This window comes from Morone saxatilis, unplaced genomic scaffold, assembly GCF_004916995.1.
Source record: "Morone saxatilis isolate NCDOM2014 unplaced genomic scaffold, NCSU_SB_2.0 Contig11, whole genome shotgun sequence".
NCBI lineage: Eukaryota > Metazoa > Chordata > Actinopteri > Moronidae > Morone > Morone saxatilis.
In genome coordinates this window covers 22,058,340-22,080,979 of record NW_023339663.1, presented here as the reverse complement: position 1 = coordinate 22,080,979, position 22,640 = coordinate 22,058,340, and the positions used below count along the sequence as shown (strand labels likewise).

At 43.4% G+C, this 22,640-nt stretch overlaps 1 protein-coding gene across 1 annotated transcript in view; it reads right to left on the bottom strand.

Moving 5' to 3' along the window:
• si:dkey-205h23.2 (CUGBP Elav-like family member 3-B) overlaps positions 1 to 22,640 on the bottom strand; it is a 120,779-nt gene that overhangs the window by 31,877 nt on the left and 66,262 nt on the right. The window contains exon 3 of the mRNA XM_035652403.1: positions 3,986 to 4,034. Coding sequence (XP_035508296.1) covers positions 3,986 to 4,034 — 49 coding nt within the window. The remainder of the gene's footprint in view (positions 1 to 3,985; positions 4,035 to 22,640) is intronic.

The window sequence follows — 22,640 nt, the reverse complement described above, 5'->3', positions numbered from 1 at the left end:
CCCCCCCCCCCCCCCCCCCCCCAATCATTCCTTTTGTCTTTACGTAACACCTTCAACAACATAATAAGCCCCATTCTGCTTCTAACTCATGTTTAGTTTCTACCCAGCTAACACAAGTAATTAGACCCCATCCCTGTGAAAATGATGTGCAACCACACACACTAAACCTTTCTGCTGCTGGTCCCAATCTGATGTATGCAAGTGGATTATCCAGTATAGTGAGGTGGTAAATGGAATAATCAGAGGAGAACAAACATTCAAATTGTCAGTGTCTCAGGCACGATGAGAGGATACAGGCTTCATGTTTGTAAATACACTACTTATACCACTCGAGCTGTGACATCCATTTACCCAGGGGAGGGGGAGGTGAGCTTTAAACATTCTGGTATGCGTCCTCAAAAAGCAGCACAAAACAATTGAGGAAACTTTTGGGAAATTGCCTGTTGCAGCTTCTGTCCAAATATTTTAACTCCTTCTTTTTCAACATTAGAAATATCTTCTCTGATCGCAAGGCCCAATCATGGAATTCTGCAAAAGAGTCATTTAAATCAAAACCTTAACCTTTAATACCCTGCAATGGTCACTGTCAGGAAATTCCTGAATTCTTTTGTCTGTCCCCGTGTCTCTGTGTGTATTTCCCTGCACACACATATCAGCTGCTGCAAGGGTTCTTCTTGACTTTTCAGAGTTTTGCACGATCGTGTCCAGAGGCACAGAGGGATCTTTTGGCTTCATTTGCATGTAAAGTGGAGCGCGCTCTTCTATGGGCGTGAGGGGCCTCCAGACAGCCCCTCCCCTGTGGCCTGCCAGACTGAGCCAGCCAGCAGCCCTCACTCTTCCCCTACCTGCTGGGGTGGGGCATGACAGCACAGTGCGCAACATCTTAAGGTCCTGTCAATCTCTTCACTGCCCGACTGGGGTCAACCTTGTGAAGAGCAGCAGGTTGGCAAGGACAAACATGACCCATTCACAAAGACTCCCCTCAGCCAGACAGACAAAAGGCATGGACAAGATATTAAAAAGGCTCACGGAGCGGCTGCTGAGTATCAAATGCAGCGATTGCAATGCTCCTGGCACTGTATAAGTATCCAATAAAATAAAAGTATAGGGATAAGTATAGGGAGCTAATAAACAAGTAGGATAAAGAGACTGTGTGTAGACAAATGCACTGAGAGTGGCACTTTGCGAAAAAGTCAATGTTGATGGAGGTTGCTGGGCATTTCGGGAGAGTGTTGAAACCGTCTTATCAGAGTTAATAAAAGGAGAGGGTGTTGCTGGCTGACCCATCATCTCTCTTCTCATCAGTGTGGTCTCCAGTCTCACAGCAGTGGCTAGAGGAGTGGGACCTGGCTCCAAGATTGTGTTTAGATAATGGCCATCTCCAATCATAGATAATCTGGCCCCATCTTTTCTTCACAGACACAGCGGCAGACAAGGTCAGGGGGAAAAAGATTCCTGGCGAGGCAAGGAGGAGATAGGGATGGGGCGGCTCTGAGATGATTTACTGCTGAGATTCACTCAGCTGCCTCCATCACCCTCCGTTAACTTTCTCATCCTGTCGTCTCTTCCCCTCTCGCTCTTTTTGTCTTCCATCTTTCACTCTCTTGCATTCCTCCATGGGCCTTGTACTGAATCCCCACCTCTCTCTCTATCACTCGCTTCATCTCTCCCTTTGCAGTGCAATACCAATGAGACAGAAGGAAGGAAAAAGAGAAAGACAGGAGGCAATAGAGAGAGAGCAAGAGATGTCTACTTTTCCTCATTTCTGCCCCTTTTGAGTTGAGGAAAATTGCTTGGGTTTCAAGTAGAGATATAGTATCATGTCTGTTCCTGCACTGACCACCGAATGAGTGAGCAGACGACCCATGCCTCGATTGTGTCTCAATATCTCTGAGTTGAAATCATGGTTTGATCGAATTGGGTAGTGCAGTCAGTTAAGCACATCAGATAAATGTGGAGTTTGTGGGGAAGAGGTCGTCTGATTCAAGGAACAGACATAGATTTAAAGGCTGTGAAGCTCCCCTCCCATGCTCCATTCTTTCTTGATAATCCAAGGAAAAAATAAAATAAGACATGAGTCATTGTAATAGACAGCCAGAGAATCAGCTCTGTGATCCACAATGGCAGCCGAGCGGCAGGATTTTGTGGCACCGAGCCCCCCTAGTCATTTTCTGAGCTCTGGTCTTATTCCTCCTGACACTCCCATATCCCCAGAGAGAGGATGTCTCTCAGGGACACCGTGAACAAAAGAGGGGCTACTGGAGTCTCCAAATGGAGTAATGGGCCCTAATGCCTGCACAGGCACATAATCAAGACCCCTGCACAGGTTCCCATGACAGATAATTGCTGATGTCTTGGTAGTGATAAATGTGACTCCATTCTAGAGGTGCAAATGTCCCGGTTCAGCCGTGGGTTTGACAATCTAGAGGCCCCACTGGGATTAGTGTACCTGACTGGTCCACAGCCTTCCACAGATGAATCCCTCGCCACTTTCTCTCCTTTAGTCAGCCCTCACTGGGCTGTCTATTTTCCTTTAACCACAGGCCTTCATAGTAAATCTCATTTCATTGTCAGCAGCGACTGTGGTTTACTTCCCTGGCCTGTCTGCTGACTTCCTGTTGCCATTAACGCTCAATATCTCTGTTGGGGCCTGTCTGCTTGGTCTTATTTCATTCTGTGCTGTGTCCTATCCTGTCCTCCCATATAGAAAGTTCATCTGACAGACTAGCAGGGGCTGTGCCAGCCTAAGAGCCCTCTGTATTTCATTCACACTGCCTGTTCATCTCCCTTCTCTTTCTGCTGAAAAAGGGTAGTAATTGATATTGGGACCCATCTATCCTCCCCTCTTAAGCCCAGAGATCCAATTTATCTTGGTGAGAATGCCGATTGGCTCTCGCCCAAGCCTTGTCGGTCAGACTTTGCCTGTTTTTAGATGGCCGTTAATTAAAGTTCCGCCATGACAAAAATAAGATCTACATGGGGGTGTGTGTGGCAATAGCAATGGGCCATCTGATTCACACTTGACCACATAAATCAGCGAAGTGGCTCAGTCTAATCTGACCTAGGCAGTCTAAATCACCACTCTCAAATGCAAGCACAGAGCAGACACAGACCGGTCCAATTAGATCCAATTCCATCCATGTAAATCTTTAACTGGCTTAATCTGCATTAACCTCAGTGATGTTAGTCACAAATGGCTCCAGAATGATCTAGTCAATCACCATGTCAGTCGGACTAAAGATGGTGGGAGGAGACTGCGCAAGAGAAACAGTACAAAGTCAATGCCGAATTGCACATTTGCTTTAAATGGGTGGGTTTACTTTACTAAAAAAATATTCTTTTAATACAAATGAGCTAATCTAATTTATAGAATGTCAGACATGCATTGAATCACAGTGAATCTGACTCAAATAACTTTTAGGTGGTTTAACTATCTATGCTATGCGGATTCCATATATATGTGATGATTTTAGGGAAGTGATGCTCTGATTGCTCGACAAAAACAAACATATTCCAAACTCCTTAAATCATAATACGTTCTACTTTCAGAGAAAGTAACTAGCTCTGTGATGTTTCCATAAGTTTGTGTGTTTGTGCCTATCCGTTGTGTTTGGGGTGTATTCCCCTGCCTCTTATCTGTAACCAAACTTTACTATCACTCTATGGTGATCAAGGGATGGAGATCTCCCCATTCTTTTCAGTTCTCTCTCTCTTTAATTTCTCTCTCTTTCACTCCATGTCTATCTGTCTTGTCTTTGAACCACTCCCAGTGACTGTGAACCTGAGACAGCCCCTCTGCTGGCACAGATGGGAAGTCAATAGAAGCAAGTGACCTATATTACGGACTACTCTACTAACTCCCAGTGTGTCTCAAGTGAGAGCAGAATATTAAGGATTGCGTGTGCGCTGTACCAGTGTATTTGTGTGTTTGTGTGTGTGTTTTTTAAGGGGGGTGTGCAACAGAGACCAGGAGAAGGTTAATTACCTCCTCGTCCTTCGCTGTCGGCTGGCTTCACCTGGATGGGCCGGTTCATCTGGAGAGAGAGAGAGAAGTAGAGGGAGAGAAGGAAAGAGAGAGAAGGGAGAGAAGGGAAATCCCAAGTTAGCACAAAACGATAGGAGCAACCGCTACAATATGTGAACTGGGAAATGAAATGTGGCAGTGTTCCTGGCGTTAATGTCCAGAGTTTGTCCTGTTCTGAGAGCTAAATGCAAAAATCAAACTGACGATGCCGTAAAAGAGATAAATCTGTGCAGTGCTCCATGCCAGCGTGTTTAATTAATCCAGGGCACTGCCTCTAGAGATGCCTGAATTCCCCTCACAGTTCAGCAGAATTAGCACTTTTCAATGACGGAGCCACACTGGGTGTCAGATGGCACTTGGAGATTAATGCCATTACATCAGCCACTCCCAGCCCCACAGGGAGAGGTCCTTTCAGGCTGGCCCTTGCTCTTCCTGTCCCCTCCTGGCTCCAGACTCCCAGTCACCAGCTATATCCTGCTCATCCCTGACCCTTAGCAATCCCTCTTATTCTGCCTCCATCCCTTCCTCCTCCCTCTCACCTCTCTACCCAGAAGCCCCTTTTTCAACTCACAGCCAATATGCCACTGGTCTGGACAGACGACCCCACCCTGCCCCAGCCTCCTCCTCCTGGAAGCTATTGAGAGCCACCGAACAGCGTAGCTGTGAAACAGCTTGTGGAAGGTTAACAGTAGGGAATCGATAAACAACCTTTGAAGATTCATTCTATAGTGAGGTGAAAGCAAAATGTTGCCAAGCTAACATAAAAAAAAAACCTTTTAAAAACTGCCTGCCGTGAATAAAAACTCCCCTGGTTCTTTTTGCTCCCCTGTCTATGGTTTCATTTTTTCTCACTCCCTCGAGTTTGAATATGAAAACAGAAAAACACTCGATCTTGTGCCTTCTCTGAAACAGGAATAATATCCCCTCTTTACTCTGTGAAAAGGGTGGGTGTTAAGAGCCACCCTTGAAGACCCTTGCTTATTGAGGCTACCCACGCATGTCATATTTGGCATTGTGTTTTATATTTGGCATGGTGTTTTTCTGGCTTCAGTCGGCAGTGGGCTTATCTTTCTAACTAGGCCATGCGGACAGGTCCAACATGTGAGTGCCAGTGAATGGCACATGGTACTGCCCCCTCAGATCAGTCAGCTAGGGCAGCACAGTGGGTGTTGGGCCCTCAGGCAACGCAGCACTTGACAGCAGTTGACCACGGCCAAATATAGACCTAAGACTGCTGGACATGTATAGACAAGCGTATACATGGCGACACCCTGGGGACGTAATGTACTCATCTAGCAATATGCTGTGACACTGGAACAAAGCTTAGAGATGACGGATGCATCACAAAGACAAGCAAATGAAGCCGTGCACACACACACACAGTTACATAGACACAGGGGCAGTCACACCCATACAAATAGACCTGGGCACACACTTATCTCCAGATGTAAATGATAACTGTAACTTTGTCTCCTAATATGGAAAAACAGAGGCAAAGGTGCAAATAAGCATCATCTGTTGTTCTTCTTAAGGTGCAAAACATTGATAGTGTTTGACTTTGCAGACAATAACAAACAAATACTGTAACTCAGCACTAACTAGATTTATACCTTCCTCACAAATTTCCTTTCATATTATAGTATGTTGGGGGATGCTGCCTTGCGGTTGCAATGACCATCCTTAAAGGTCATGTTATACTCTTTCAGTGTTTGATGAGTTGAAGCATCACTGAGAAAGACACTGACCTGTTGACTCACTGTTAGTCACTCTGAGTAAACATCATGCGAATGCTAGCAGCATGATTCTAACAGATATTATGTGTCCTTTAACAATTATTAGATTACATTAAAAGTAGAGCAGAGGTGACAAATTAAAATTCAATTGTGATTCCAGATGTTTGAGCTACAGTCCTTACTGTGTTGGGGGCTGGCTTACTTTGGCTCTGGGAGAATGGAGTACACATAGAGTCCTGGTGGTTTGGTTTGTGTTTATAGTGTGGATCAAGGGCTAAAGGGGCATCATTATTTTCACCTTTGTATGGTCTTAAACCAGCCAGACAGTTTCATTCTACTCTTTCTGGCTGGATAACAGCATTCCATATTGCACTGAATATGTTTACATGTGAGTCTGAGGTAAAGTTCAGGTAGGGTGAAGCACTGATGTGAGTGTGCGGTGGGGAGAATTAAGGTCAGTTGGAGCATTGTAAGCAGTAAGTTAAGGTATGCACTGTGTACATATTGTAGGTGTTTGTGTGTGTGTGTGTGTGTGTGTGTGTGTGAGAGAGAGTGTGTCTTTTTACAGCAGCTCGAGTTGGGGCCAGAATTTGTCTCACATAAGAGGTTTAGGGTAGCTTGAAGTCCCAAGATCCCTGTCCAGTGATCAGTCAGCTTCCAGGTCTTAAACAGCAGCGATTGGTCAGGAGGCTTCATTAGTAGCCCCTGAGCCACTGCAGCAACAAGAGTCATTAGACAACCCAAAAGTACACTTGTGGTTGCTAGGCAACCGAGCGGAGGTGGCCGGCAGGCAGTCAAGGCAAGCTGGCCGTTGGTCTGCGGGCTGTTAGCCAACCAATTGGCACTCCTTTCTTTCTTCTTTTTTTCTTTACTTGGTCCAAGGAGGTCATAGTGAGAGGGGAGGAAAAAAGATTTCTCAACTCCCACCTTCCAGCATGTCCCACTTTCATGTCCTTTTTTAGTGACTGTGACAATGAGTTTTCAGAGCGAGTCTGCTGCAACTTCTGCTCCAGCTTCCTGCCAAATTATGGAGTTCAGCTTCATGCCAAACTATGGGGTTGTGAGTAGCACTCACATGAAGATGGCAGTAGTTAAGACGTCTACTTCTTTTAGCTACTTTATAGTTTTACTCTACATACATTTTCTTGTGCAAACAGAGAAAATGTTTCTAGTACAGAAATCGTTGACTTTACTTTACTTTTATCCCCTTCTCTCTCACTCGCTCCTTTTCTCTCTTCCTCTCTTCCTCTCCTCTCTCTTTCACTGTCACACATACACACACAGAGGCACAAAAAGTCTAGGGGCTCAATAACAGCAGGTGGCTTAGGTGACATTTTAATCCCTTATTACTGAGTGCAGGATTAGCCAACAGATCAAGGCAGAGTTAATTATATGAATTCATCAGAGGCTGGGCGAAGAGGCAGCCTGCTTTCCCCTAGGGCCAGGACCCACCCCCAACCCACCACCCACCCTTTGCACACACACACACACACACACACACTCACTCTAAGGAAGAAGACAAGTGACATTCTGTCTGTCTGAGAAGCTAGCTAGCTTCTTGTTAGCATTGCAGCGGCAGAAAGCTAAGATAACACATACAGTGCAGCCTCCAGAGATGCTGTAAGACAAATGACATCTACTACCTTCCCGTTGGGCCCTGCAAAATGAACTGCATAGACATTGGAGAGGAAGACTACAGGCTTTTTCATCCTACAGACGTGTGGCTGCCGAGGCTGAAAGGAGTTCAACACCCCCCCGTCTTGCTTTATCTTTGTCTCTCTCTGCCCCTTTGGCCTCCAAAACCAATATGCTTCCCACCACAGCCCCTTAATGGGTTGATCAATGCTGACAAATAGGCAGCTCATGCTGTCTTGCCTGGGAACTCACAGCTCTGTGCCTGTGTGCTGCTGCACTTAGAGAGGCCATCTCTCTTTCTCCTCATCTCTCCCCTTTTCTGTCTCCCTCCCTCTTTCACTCACTTTTTTTCCTCTCCATACCCCCCCCCCCATGCTCTATTTCCTTTATGTCTATACATTCACTTTTTTCTTTGTCCTAATCTCCAGAGGCAAATCTATACTTTTCATTCTGTTATGATGAATAAAAGTCGGCTGAAGTCACGGAGGGGTGGGAAACCAACAGCGTGGAAGAGAGGAACTTGCTTACATTTTCCAGGAGAGGACTGTGTGTACGTTTCAGAGTGTACGTCCGTGTATGTTTGTGTCCACACACATTTCAGTCATCTATCTTTGGCTAGTCTGTCTGATTGATAACAGTGCAGTGGAGAGAAAGAGAAACAAGGACACTGCTGGCCTTTGACCGTGTTTGACCATGCTTTGTGAATACCACTGCTCACAAGCAAGCAAGGAGAAATGCTATCTACCAGATACTCAACTAAATACAGAAAAATGTTCTCTCAGAACCATAAGAAAAATGTGAGCAGTTCATCCAATGTTGAGTCTCTGTGGTTGTAACTCTTACACTTATTTTCTTTTTGGATGACTAGCATTATCCAGTGTGAAGATGAACTTTTAAGTGATCCAAATACTGATATGTGAATTTAAATGCATTTATTTTTGTAACTCCATGTCAATTGTTACCTTCTATTTCATCTTCTTCTACTCATCTACCCATTTTAGGGACATGTTAAACAACTATGATAACTTAACTGTATCTGCTGTAATAATGTATGCATCAGACAGAACTAAATACAGGTGACAAAAAGATAATACCGATGTCTTCTGTGTAGATATTTGGTAAAGTGAGCACTGGGCTAAATCCACAAATCAAGTTTTTTAAGTGCTGCTCGTGCAAAAAATGTCAAGGCACTCTGAAAAAGGCAGCAAACTAAATGCATACAATACAAAATGAAAGATATTTCCTAACAATGGTTTAACTTGCTAGCTTTGTCATATTGGGCCCTGCTTTAATTATACATTTGCGACAATCCACGCAAGTGCCGCATTCATGCTTGAAAGGTGAGTTGGGTGAAGTGGGATATTAATAGGGGGGTGCGGTGATGAATTATTACCTTCTCAGCCAGTCATATTACTCATCTCATAACTTTGAAACAGCTGTTTTAATCACAGTGGCACATGAATAATATGGCTCACCAAATTAAAGGAAGAGTGTTGACCAGTTTGTAACTCTCTAAGATGAATTTACGTTTGTGGACATACATATCATCAATGTTACAATGCATTGTTTTACAGTGAGAGAGACATTGATTCAATTTAACCATATGTGCAGTGTAACTCTTTTGTACAGTAAAATTTGTCAAATAAAAGTAAAAAAAAGTGACAGGGCATTGTCATTTGGACTGCTTTTAGTTTTCTGTGCTTATGAATTTAATAAAGTTAAACTCATTTAGTTTTGGCTGCATCTACATGCAACAACAAAGCCACTACTGCCAAAACTGTGATTGAGCATTACTCTGTTTGAGCCTGCATAAACTCACAATTACAACAAAATAATGCTGTTTACATGACTTCACCTAGAGAGCGGCAGAAATATGATTTTTTTTCCTGAAACAATTAACTTGTGTCCTGACTCACCACTGTCATATTTTAACTGAAAGAGTTACACCACACTATGATGTTCATGACAGCAACAGATGAAGCTCTGCTGCAATTTGAACTGCATTGAAACGTAGCATACAGAACTACTTTCTGTTTCTTTCTGTTGAAATAGAGGCAGTGCTGCTATTGTTCCACTGTAACCCAGCGATTGGTGGGTTTTATGATGTATACCTATAAACAATTTTTCATAAAAGATAAGCTAACTGGACACATTTATTCCACAGCTATGACCTTTTAACAGTGAAATGTTACAAATAAGTGCAAAAACTAATAATGATACCAGTTTAATTAATTTCTCTTTGCTGTTGTTTCATTTCAGCTCCTCTCATTACATCTCAAAAATCTGATACTGTTTCGTTTTCAAGTCATCAGGTACTATTCTCTTGATAAGCCATCCATTGTTTGATGCATCTAATTATCATTCTGCTGTTTGAATTCACTGGAGCTGCTGATGCCATTTACAGCCTTTTAAGCTCAATTAAAGATGTTTAATGCAGACTGACTTTTCTTAAAGAGCCAACAAAGAGCAGGTGGTGATGGCTGAGACAAAGAAAAGTCACTCAAAGAGGACATATGAGGATGCTAAGAGCCTTAACTTTGACCACTGTACAACTACAACTAAAGTGTCCTGACCTCTGTCATTATTATTTTTTGAAAATAAAAAACAAGCATTTTGAAATACAATTATCTCACTGTTGGCCAATCCCACTGGCTAGCAACCTCCCAGATCCTGCACAGCCTGTACTGTACCAGCCCAAATTACTGCTTCCATCACCCATCGCTCACACGTCAGGACATCCGGCCCCTCATTTCTGTGTGGAAGAGAAACAGGGCCAGCACAGCGGGAATGAGTCTTTCTCTCAAATTGGTGTGTGAGTTCACAGCCGCCTCCCTGTGAGGCCAGCAAGTCAGGAGAGGTTGGGCCTGCGGTGTGTTGGAGGAGATGGGTTAGAGCTGGGGTGATCACACACTGCCTGTCTCCCTCGAAAAACACATGAAGGAAGGCTGTGTCTGCCTCACTGTGAAGAAGAGGGAGAAGGGGCGCTGACAGCTCAGCAGAGGGTGGCTGACGGTGAAATGCGGCCTATTTTTAGCTCTGAGCCTGAACTCCTATTTAAAGACTAGGTACTTGGGGTCGGTTTGGAAAGGGGAGGGGGCAGCAGTAGACAAAAAAAACTATTCCCTGGTGTGATGCTGCAGCATCATAGGGGAACATCTCTGTGTTTGTGTTTTGTCTCAGTAATCTCTGTCCCATTCTCCATAATTACCTGGCAATTGATTCCCCCTGGAGCAGGATTTTGGCTTTTAATTTATCTCTATGAATCCGGTATTGGCTCTTTGGTCCTCTGAGAGTCCCAGCTGAACATCTGAACCAATCTATACAGCCCAACCCTGCTTGGCCCATTCAAACCCAATTTAGTCTTGGGGACTGTAGCCCAGCCTGCATTCATAATATCCCTATTCTCTCTTCCTTTTTTATTTTTACTCTACCGGTGCCCAGCAGGCCTTCTGTCGAGGTGGGACAGAGGTAGACAGAGACAGAAAGTGGATGAGCAATCGAGCCATCATGTTATCCTCTGCTCCATAAAGCCTCTGTTCTTCCTATGACTGTAGATGGATTGCTGTGTAGATCACTGCAACCAATGGCCGGCGCACTATATTACATTTATTGCCCCCTTTTTTCCTCCCTATCTCCCTCCCTCCTCTTCCCGTCGATGGGGAGGGGAGGGGGGTGGAAAGAAGGACAGGGGGAATCGGGGTAGAGGTGCATCAGGGGGAAGAGGGGGGTGACGATTCGACACAGTGAGACAAGACTAACAAATTAGTCAAAGTGACAGGGAGTTTTATGAGGTCTGCTCTTGTGAGGCGACTGCTTCTCTCTCTCCCTGTCTCTCTCTCTTTCTCTGGGCCGCAGGGACACTATGCTGGGCCAGTGTGTGTGTGTGTGTGTGTGTGGGGTACATATTTGTGCATTTGAAAAGGAGAATAGTGAAAGAAGTGGTGGAATAAGGAAGGGAAAAGGAACAAGTGTAAGGTAGTGAAGGAGAAGAGGATTGAATGGTAAAATATATATATATATTCTATATATATAAATATATATAGAATATATAGAATGCTTTAAATGTATATAGCATATCTGTACCTTTGTGAAGTAGTATTCAAAATGACATGTATGTTGAGCTATATTATCAATGGGAAGATTCTATTATTACTATTTCAGAAAGTGAACATGTGTGTACATGAGATCTGTGCAAAGTCTGTTGATAATAGTATACACACACCGCTGCCAATGCATACACCCAAACACAGAAGGTTAAATGCCCAGATTTGAGCCCTGCGCACAAACAAAAAGCCAGAGCAGGAATGGCAACAATAACCTGGTACCTCCCCAGGAGCATCTATCACACCGCAAGGCCACAGTACAAATGTTTCTGAGCTGGGCCGGGAAAACAGCTAAAGTGGCTCACAGTATAAAGAGGAGTGGGAGAATAATAATAAGCGGAAGGTAATGACACACCATGCATCTGTCAGATTTATGAGTGTGTATCCTGCTTTGCTCCTCTCGCATACCTGGCGGCCGGGTTGGCGCTTCAGCCCGTACACACCACAGTGCTGATGAGAGGAGTCAGCGGTGAGCAATCACAGAGCACAGAGCAATGGGGAGAATGGAGCCGGACTCGCTCTGCTATGGGCAATGACAGCATCCAACAATTGAGCATAGGCCGAGATCACACACACACACACACACACACATACACACATCAAAATGGCCTGCAAAAATGCACAAAATCAAAGAGGGGCATATAGCAAACAGGCAGTTGGGGGAATGTCATTCTGGGTGTGTGTGGCGGGGGACAGGCTCAGAGGAGAGAGCCTCTGATCAGTATATTTGTTTATTAAATTGCTTATGCTTACAGAAGAACATCCTTCCCTGCTTCCAGGTTAGCTTCTGTTCTTCCACTGTGCTATAAAATGAATTATTTCACCAGGGAGGAAAACAAAATCACTGCAGTGTAAATAAAGAGAAAATTTCAAAAGGTTTCATTTAACATGTTTGTTTGGCCTTTAGGATACACACACTCAACACATTTTGGTGAGAAATATTAAATGTAAACAAAACTGTATTTGTTTGTGTAATGTAGCCAAAGGCTAATTAATAATTTTTTTATACAAAGTTAATCTTGGGTCAGATTCACCCATTTATCACTGTTTTTGTTGTATACAGATTGAGAAAAGTTCAGTGTTTTCACATTTGGTGACTGTACATTGTGATCAGGAGTGGATGAGTTTGTCCAAGTGCTTAATTTAATTGTAAAGTAGTGTTTTAAATAGTTCAGTGTTTTAAATTGAGATGCATTTTTTAATATATTCACTAATTAAAAGACACTAATGAAAAAAACTACTTGTAAACAACTGTAATTTCAGAGAGTTACAATACCTGGTAAGAATTATAAAATGACACAACCTGATTCACTAGCCATCACAATCCATTACCATCACACCCACACAAACACAGATATACACTGACACATACTTGCTTTTACCATCACAATGGTACATACATTCCCATACAAATAAAAACATACATAAACACATTAAGCTGTCTGACAGCCTGTGCCTAATATCACTTTAGATCAGATCAACCCCCCTATGATCTTAACGAAGTTCCCAGTAAGATCACAGCAAGAACTGACTTGCAGTAAATGTACAAGCATTGCACAAGTATCAGACACACACTGCGTAGGTAGTGTTTGGGTAATAATGTACACATACTCCCAGAGAGAGGATGTCACCACACTGACAGCTCTCTTCTTTGCAGCAGAAGCATGTGCAAATTGCCTTAAAATATCAGACCCAGGTGGTATCCTCGTAAAGCAAGTCAAACAGGTGCCATAATTATTTAGAAGTTATAACATTTTAAAAAGCAGCATTACATATCTCCAATAGACATATCTATGTTTGTGAAAGTCAATCTTGTCTTTTGGTCAGTACCAGTGCTTTCAAAATAAAATCTCAGGCTGCTGTTAATACAATGTACATACATTATTACACATACATCATGCATGAGACTACACACACAAATGAACAATGGATTCATAAACCTGCCCACAAACACACACTCACTGGCTGCTGATAGTAATGGAAGACACAAGCATGAAGATGCTCATCAAACACTACTACGATACTATCACAGTTAAATGGTCTCATAAATACACACAGCAGAACAAACACAGAAATAACATAATAATAATAATGGAGCAGAAGATGTATTGTTGTAATGAGCAATAGGAGACTGTTATTACGTATTTAAATGCAGGCATGTGGATAACCAAGCACATGGAGACATACACACTAATGCACACTTGCTCAATTGCATTCATACACACGCACATTCTGGCAAACTTGTGCAGAGATGCCTTTAGACACATACTAGCACACACACACACAAGCACACTGCAGCCCTGCAAGTGTGTTCCAAGACGCCGTTAGCACAGAAAGCTGTTTGTGAAAATGATCACATCAATCGAAGTGATAGATAAAAGACTGGGAGCAATTGATAAAGTGCCACAATTATTTGGAAGATGAATGGCTGAATTTGCTTTTGAAATTGGACTGGATCTCAATGCAATGGAACAGAACTCATCATCATCAATGAGCCTGCCATTAGATTGCTTTCTGTCACAGCCCAATATCAGCCCGGACAATTGGATCCATCTGCCAAATGGGATCAAATAGACCTACTCACAGAACATCAGAGGTGATGTATAGTGACCATGTGTAAAACATATTACATTGCAAATGCACAATACATCATTGTGTATGTTGTTGTGTGCACTTGGGTGTAACATTAGCCATCGCTGTGCATGCGTATGCTCAACAGGAATGATTTGAGATACATTAAGGGAACACAAGTACGACAATGATAGTACTAGCAATGCAAGGTGGAAAAAATACATAATGCTTAAATGCCACAAATGAACCCATCAATTCATAAAATGTGTGTGAGATGATGTAAAGAATAGATATAGTATGTTAGCTTGAGATAAATGTGCATTTAGAGGCGGGTAGGGATAGGGGAATCATTTTCTCACATCTTCCAACAACAGGATATTTTTCTTTTATTATTATTATTTAAAAGAATATTTGCAAAGTTGCAACTCATAAAACTTGCACTATCGTATCACATAATTTATTTAAGCCTATAAATCCTTTGGCTTTTGCAGTTATATGCCTCATAATGATGCATTGGTTAACACGGCCTGAATATTTGAGCCACATAAAAATGGTAATAGATTAAACCAGGGGAGTGTATAGAGCTGCGGTGTGTGTGTGTGTGTGTGTGTGTGTGTGTGTGTGAGTGTGTGTGTCTGTAAGGCTGTGTGTGAATGTGTGAGTGGAGCTATCAGTAAAGAAGTATTACTGCATCTTACACAGGCCTTAGCAAACAGAAGGAAGCATCAAAATGCCCTGTATCTTCCCTGCATACACATGCACAAAGTAACATAAGAGGGACAAACGCAGCAGGGGGTTGGAGGGAAACACACTAAGTAATGTATTGTGCTGGGAGGGAGGTGACATGGGTCTGACGATTCAGAGGACGCGTGTAAACGGTCCGCTATTAAGGGAGAGGAAGGCTGAATGATTGTTTATGGCCACAGATCTGCCCAGAGAAAACATCTTTGCACCTAAAATTATTTACTTTTTCTGTATTCAGTATCTTATCTATGGTATGTACTACGTCTAATTCAGATTTTTGAACGATAAATCACACACACATTTGCTTCAAACTGTAAATTTGTCAGTAAGAATGACACTGTAGTTTTGTGTTTGTTTTTTGCAGTTTTCTTTTTAATGTTTGTTATGCTCTCTGACAGACTTATCTCCTGTATTTGCAGTATTCATAAACTAGCCTTTATTTTTGCGTTGTCTTATTTTGTATATCATTCTGTTGGGTTCTAGTCTAGTGTCTTGGATAGCTAAGGTGAAGGCTGACTATCTCTGTCTAAAGCTACAGCGACAGGCAAAACTTAACGGAAATGTAATTAAACTTTTCCAAACACAGACACACACTCATGCAGACGCCTACACTGTACCTTTTTCTACCCACATTTGAAATAAAATTAGCTTCTTTCTGCTTGTCTGTGAGGGAGTATGTGTACACTGCATCCCGATATACCCTTCACCATCACATCCTGTCTTTTTTTTAACTCTCATTGTCTAGTGTCAAACTCAAGCACACAAAAATGCCCACACAGACACACAAACACACACACAGAAAGACAGACATGTATGCATGCATGCGTACGTGCACTGAGAGCCCCATCACACACACATACACACATTGTTCCTGTGCGGTCAGTGTCTGGGGGAGCTCTGCGGGGACCTGTGCTGTCAGAGAGCAGACCACAGAGTGTCCCTGGTCCCTGCTCCACCTGCTGTGACAGCTAATTAGGCCTGGCCACAAAGGCTGGCCTGTCTGGGTGCTGGAGTGGGTGTCGTGGCATGGCATGGCAGGGCATGGCATGGGATGGCATGGGGATAGCGTGGCCAGCTGATAAGGTGCCCTGCCATGTTGTCCGGGGACATGCTTAACCCGGGAACACCCACGACCACAGTGGTGTGTTCTCATCTTCGTTAGGCTTCCCTTCAGTCATTAATTACGCTCACGCACTTCTATTAGTCCTGTATTTAGGCTAATCAACAAGCAGGGCCCTCTGCTGACATCATTAGCTCTCATAACAAGCAGCAGCATTTGGGGAGGGGCCCTTCAGAGCCGTTTGTGAACATTAACCCTTCCTCTACAGTAATGAGCCATCCTTATCTTGTGGTGCACCTCAGGGCCTTTTGTCCTGCTCCTGTTGTCCGACACCCCCCCAGTCTGTTCTTCTTACACTGCTGTCATTAGGAGACAGAAGCAGCTAGTGCCAAAGCTGTGGTCGCTCCAGGCAGACAAGGAAGCTTAAATAGCATGGCAGGAAGTTAACACTGCAAGGGGGGGAATTTATTTTTGGGAAGGTTGGGGATCAAAGGCAGTAAGGAAATGGGATGAGACAGGGCAGCCTAAGCCCTTTGGGTGTGTGTATTTTCTTTGAGTGTGTGTGACTCATATTAGATATGAGGAAAGCAAGGAAACACAGGTTGGAGATAGTGACAGGGAGCTCAGCCGTTTGCCTGGACCAGCAGGGAGCATTGGAAGGGAGAGAGGCCCCCTGAGCGACTGCACGACCTCCCAGGGTTTTAGCTGCTGTTTGGACATAAAATTAAAACACAAACACACACACACACACACACATAAATTCACGGACAGGGATAAAATTTGCCAGTTGTTGTCCTCAAGGAATAAACATGCCTAACTTAAAAGTGGATGTTATCACTTTTTGATTGTCACAACACATATGCACAGGCATGTAAACACACACACAAACCTAGTCTTAACTTTCATGCTGCTGCATATATGCACACATATGTAACCTTTTCATCATACATATATATACATATATATACATATATACATATATATATTTCCACATATGTTTGTGTCTGTGATTCAGAACAGACAAGACACACTTACAGAGTGTGTGTCTTCATGTTGTCAAGCAGACAACATGTGTGCTTCCACACAACTGTTATATAGATACTGTAGTATCTGGTGCAAGACACCCTCTATATTGTGTCACCTATCACATAGATTGACACCTGAGCACACATCTAACTCATGTTATCTAACATGTGAATGTGTATTTGTGTGTAATTAATGCCACCTCCCACAGAGATGCACATGTTTACCATTACATAACTTCTGCCTCATAAGTCAGACAAGAGTCACAAATGTGTACCTGTGTGTATATGTGGGAGGTGAACGAAATTACCACCCAATCAAGCCTTGGATGTGTTTGTGTGGTTGACTAATATGAGGCAGAAGTGTCTAGGTAGTAGGCAAAATGTAGCTTCCATATGCAAACACTGTTTACATTCATTTCCATTCAAGTTAATGTATATTGTGTCCCTTTTGCTTGCTGCAACTGTATCTACAGGTACTTGTATAAAAGACAGGGACAGCGCTGTCGTATCAAGATATTTTTTTGCAAGTCATGAGGAAGAGTCGTTGGCCACACAGAGCCAAAGAAATACACCATTGCGCATGCATTATGGGCACAGAAGTGGGAAGGAACATTAACTGTATGTGCTTGGCAGGCAGCTTTCATTAGAATGAATGGGGCACCATTTTTGAAAAACTCATCCATTGTTTAATACATCCATGGTTACTAATCACCTGTGGAGTATAGCTGGGAGCAAAGAACTTAACAATCCTAGCCAGCTTTACGGACCAAAGACCACGTTCAATAATTTACCAGATGAGAACCGAGAACCGCAGACCACGCTAAAAGTAAGCAGAATAGGCGAGAAAAGTACAACAAAGTCAGAAACCTTCATTAGGCTCATGTGCGTGGCTTCAAGTTGACTCTGAAGGCACAAACCTAGCCAATTACTGCATCCCAAAACTTGTGCTGAGGGCAATGGGTAGCTCTCTCTGTTCTTTACTTATTAATCCCTGCCAGGCCTGCTGTATGGTGTCCTGATTGACTGGTTATGGTGAAAGATTAATGTCATCTCATTGTCTTCCCTCGTCTCGCTCAGCTTCCTTGTAACCATTGCTGACCAGTAACTGCATTTTCCTGTCTTCTAAGCTTTAATTTAGAAGGGTATGCATGCACCGCTGCTCTCAGTGGGCTATTGAGGCTGAACCGTGTGAAACAAGGCTTTAAAGTTGTCGCTGAATAATGCAGCCGTGTTGGTGAATTCTATGTGACACATAAGCTTCCGTGCAACTTTGAAGTGCAAGACATTTTAAAGATGTTGGTAATGGCTGAAGACAGAACCTTTCCTCTAACAACAGAAGATTCTCTGAGAAAACACAGAAAACTGCAGAGCAATTTTCAGAAAAAGAAAGTGTGTGCACTCTGTACAGTACTGAAATATGTTCGTGCACCTATGTTTGTTTGTTTGTTTGTTTTTTAATTCATTTGTTGGCTCATTTGGCTCATTTGCAAACCAACAACAAACAAGCTATGCACACATTCAATCATGCATGCACACATGTAATTTGTGTCAAGAGAGGTTTGGTATAAAAAGGGTTAACACACCATTTTCTAGCTCTTATCGGTGCTTGTAAAAGGATAAGGAGAGGAAAAGTGAGAGATAGAGGGAGGGGGGAAGCAAGAAAATGCCATTTGGGGGGAGAGCCAAGTGGGTCTGCTAAACGAGTGGATTCTTATGCAAATACATGCTAATTTATGCGCACAAGGCAGTGGCAGCGCCCGAGGCTGCTTTGATTGGCAGTTGCAGGTCTGTGTGTGCTGAGGAGGGACGCTTGGCTCCGGGTGCTTCTGTAAAGTTGGGCACGGCTGCCTCTCCATGTTCTACATGCTTTGGATCCACCGACTGCACACGTCTGTAGCCTAGCCTCTCCACCGGACTAGTCCCAGCAACCAGCAGGGCTTCCATCCAAGAAACTCTCCACACACCAAGAGCTCAGCTCAGCCAGCTTCAATTCCTCCATGGCTGGAAGCAGCCAGGGCATCATTATAAAATCAATGCCCCAGCTTCATTTTGCCTGGTGTGTGTGTGTGTTGTGTGTGTGAGAGAGAGAGAGAGCAGGAGGGGCAGCGTTCTGGGCTTGTTTGTGTTGATTCTAGGGGGTGTTTGTGAGTGGCAGAACAGCAGAGGCGCCGATGCAATGCTCTCCACGCTCACTAATGGGCTGACAGAGAGGCTCTAGGTCAGGGCCTCCCATTACTTCAGGAGGCAAACTGGCTAAATGAATAGGAACCTGCACCTAGCTACCACCCAGAGGACATGTAAATGCCATTTGTTTCTGTGGCAAGGTGTTGTCATGCAGAGCAGTGGTACATCTTGATAATGTAAACATAAATTGCTGAATACGGTGATGCCAGAGTAATTGGGTAGCTGTTATTTATCATTTTTTTTTGGCAGTTTTTTTGTATTTGCAAGGCAGGAGGAAGAAAAACAAATTTAGCCGGGCGAGGATGAAGCCATTACTCTGTCTATTACTCATTCACACAGACCCCCAGGCCAATAGGAAAACACTTGGAAATCACCAACATAAAATAGAATATGTTCCCAAAAAATATAGTGAATTTTTACGCTACCTCATAAATATACTCTCTCGTGATGAGGTTTCTTGGAACGAAACAATGGAGGCATTTTTTTCCTACTACTCCTCTACAATAATATATGGCAGTACTCATGCACATGTGTTATGAACATCTCATTCTAATGTGCAATCATGCTTGTCCCACACACACACGCATACACACACACACACACCACATGTTTGTGTACCCACATGACCGACTTCCACCCCCCCACCCCCTGGCCCCCAAGCTTTTCACACGTGCCAGAGCAGAATGGGTATTTTTAAGGTCTGCAATTATACCCTCTGCAGAGTGTAGGCAGCAAAATTACTTGGTTGGCACCCCCAGCACCCCAATCCCACACTCCCTGTGCACCCTATCTCAATGGGAAATAAAGCAAAACCATTTAAACAGATCTGGAACAAACACATCCAAACCTTTTGTTTGTCACACCTGGGGACCACAAATGGATTCTCATCATACAGTAGATTGAAAATGTATGCTTATTTACACCAGCATCCCTCTCTCTCCAAATATTGCAGTCATTGTGCCCACCATGAAGTGGCCCTATATCTGCCCATGTTGTCCTCACTCAGCTAATCTCCCCTCTCCGGCTTTTGATGACACCAGAGACACGATGTGATGTTGATCACCCGTCACACGTCGCCCGGCGTTGGCTTTTGGAAATAGCGCACGCCCCATATGCATATTTCATCCCACCCCTCAGTCACTGTAGAAGCAATGAATAATACATCTTTTATTATATTATTGCAAGAGATTTGTAACACTTGAAACAGAATGCAATATGCAGTTTATCTCCATGCATGGGGAACACAAGGTGCTTCCGTAGTGTCTGTCTGTGTCACCAGGCGAGAGGGGAAGAAAAGAGGAGAACAGAGGAAACAAGCTCATGTGACTCCTGACAGTCCATCAGCTTCCCGGGGCAATTATTCTCCCGGCTGAGGGGTTGGATGCTGAGGCTGGTGACGGCCTTCGTGCCTGTCTTACCCACATATCACACATGTCTATGTGCTTTGTGTTACTCTTCAACCCTGCATATGTTATTAGCAGCTTATGTTGGCATACGTTTGGTATTAACATCAGTGGCCAAAATCCTTCTAAGCTGTTGTGACAGCTCAGCTGTTATACAAGCCATATCACGCTACGGCATCTTGTCATACACAACAACAAAACATCAGAAGATATTAGAATATGACAGTGGCTCCAATAACTCCATTAAATATATGAGATAATATCACTGAAAAAGTTTGTGCTCTGTACTTTTTCAGGCTTTTTGTTCAATTCACTAACCTTTCAAGACCTGGAAATTATTACATTCATTTCTGCAGACCTGTGTAGAAAAGCTGGCATTATTAAAATCCACCCTTAATCATCAAGCGCTTTTGTTTTGCTGCCACAACTGTGGTCCATTTTGAAATTTAATTTCCTGAAGTAGAGGGTCGAGAGCTGATGCCATTTTAAATGGAATAATTGAAGTGTTTTTTTTCCCTGTGCATGTGTGAGCAGCGGTGTTTGTCGCTGGCCTGCCTTGTCCTCTTAGAGATGGAAGGGTGAAAGCATGCTGAAGGCCTGCAGAAAGCCCTCCAGCCTCTATTGTTTAATTTGACGAGGAGGCGTGAGGTGAGCTGGAAGAGGAAATACGTCTCGCTGTTGCTGTATACCACTTGAGAGCTCATTCACTGCCTGGGGCTATTGACCACACCATGTCAGGTTCTATGCTAGAAATGCGTCCCCACACAACACTTAAATTGCATTTGGACCTTGGCTGGGGTGAGCAAATGCCTGGCCAGAAATCAATGGGAGGATACAAGCCTCGGTGGACACGAGAAGGCGTTAGCTTTCATTCCAGCTATTGATGAATGCCAGGTACATTTCATCAAGCTACTGTAGCTCACTGAGTTTTTGTTGACTGTACTCATGCAGAATTCGAGCCAGGATACGAGCTTAGAGAGACAATATTTACATGAAAGGTTAGATATTTATTGTCTAAAGTTGGAATATTACTTTAGTGTTTTTCTTTCAATAGTCAGGAGCTGATAAGTCTACAGTCTTAAGGGAGATGGGTTAAATGTTTAAAAAAGAATAAGTAGATGGATAAATAAACATTGTATCCCAGCTTTGCTTCGCTGATCTGTGACTAACTGGATAGCCATTAAGGTTTAAAAATCCCAGAGTGTGAAACAGACTGGAACACATTGAGCTTCGGCTCAGCATAATAGATTTTCATTTCCTTAATCAACTTCCTTATTCATCCTTTTTTTTTCCAAGGAATTAATATAGATCAGTGTAAATGGGAGCCAAATACGTGAGTGGCAGCATGCGGGGAGCAGGCTCAGTGGAGGAGAGCAGGCTTTTCTCCTTCACCAGGAGCAGCATCTGTTGCTCCCCTGCTCCAACGCTATTTACAGATAGCTGCCATTATTTACGCCTGATAAGATTCTATCCAATTTGCCAATCCACGCTGTTCACAGAGACACGGACAACACAAGCGCTTAACAAGGAAGTATCTCAGTGAGGCTTGTCAGTCGGTGTATGCGGTTTCCGATTCAGCATTAGCCGAAAAAAATATGAAAGCAATTTGTTGCAATAACACAAAAATAAATTTGTCTCAAGACAGGTACGAACACACACCTGTGCGCTTACACAGGTACACACTTATGCCATAAGTTAAATAACCTCCAAATTCTAATATTGGTGGCTATACCAAAAAGATCCACTCTGAATTATTCACTGCTTAGTCACCGTTAGAATTTGGGAGAGGCCGGCAGACTGAAGAGCCCCAGTAAAGAGACAATATGTATACTGAGATAGGGATTACACAAAGCTCTTAGGATCAAATTCTCTTCTCGCCATGTAAGCCCCCCCCCTTCACAGAGCCACCAGAGCCACATATTATGTACACCTCTGCCTAAATACTGTGCCTAAACCTCAGATGAATCCTTGGAAAGTTAGATGTGCCAGCTTTCAGCTCTAGGCTAGGTGGGCGAGTGTTACTTTTCAAGTGAAATAATGCACTATGAATATTCTGTGCAAGTGACTTTTTTGAGGATTTTGGAAATCATATTCTCTCTCTGACTTCAGGGACTTCACAGAAAGGGGATTTATTTATGTGTGAGTGTGAGTGTGAGTG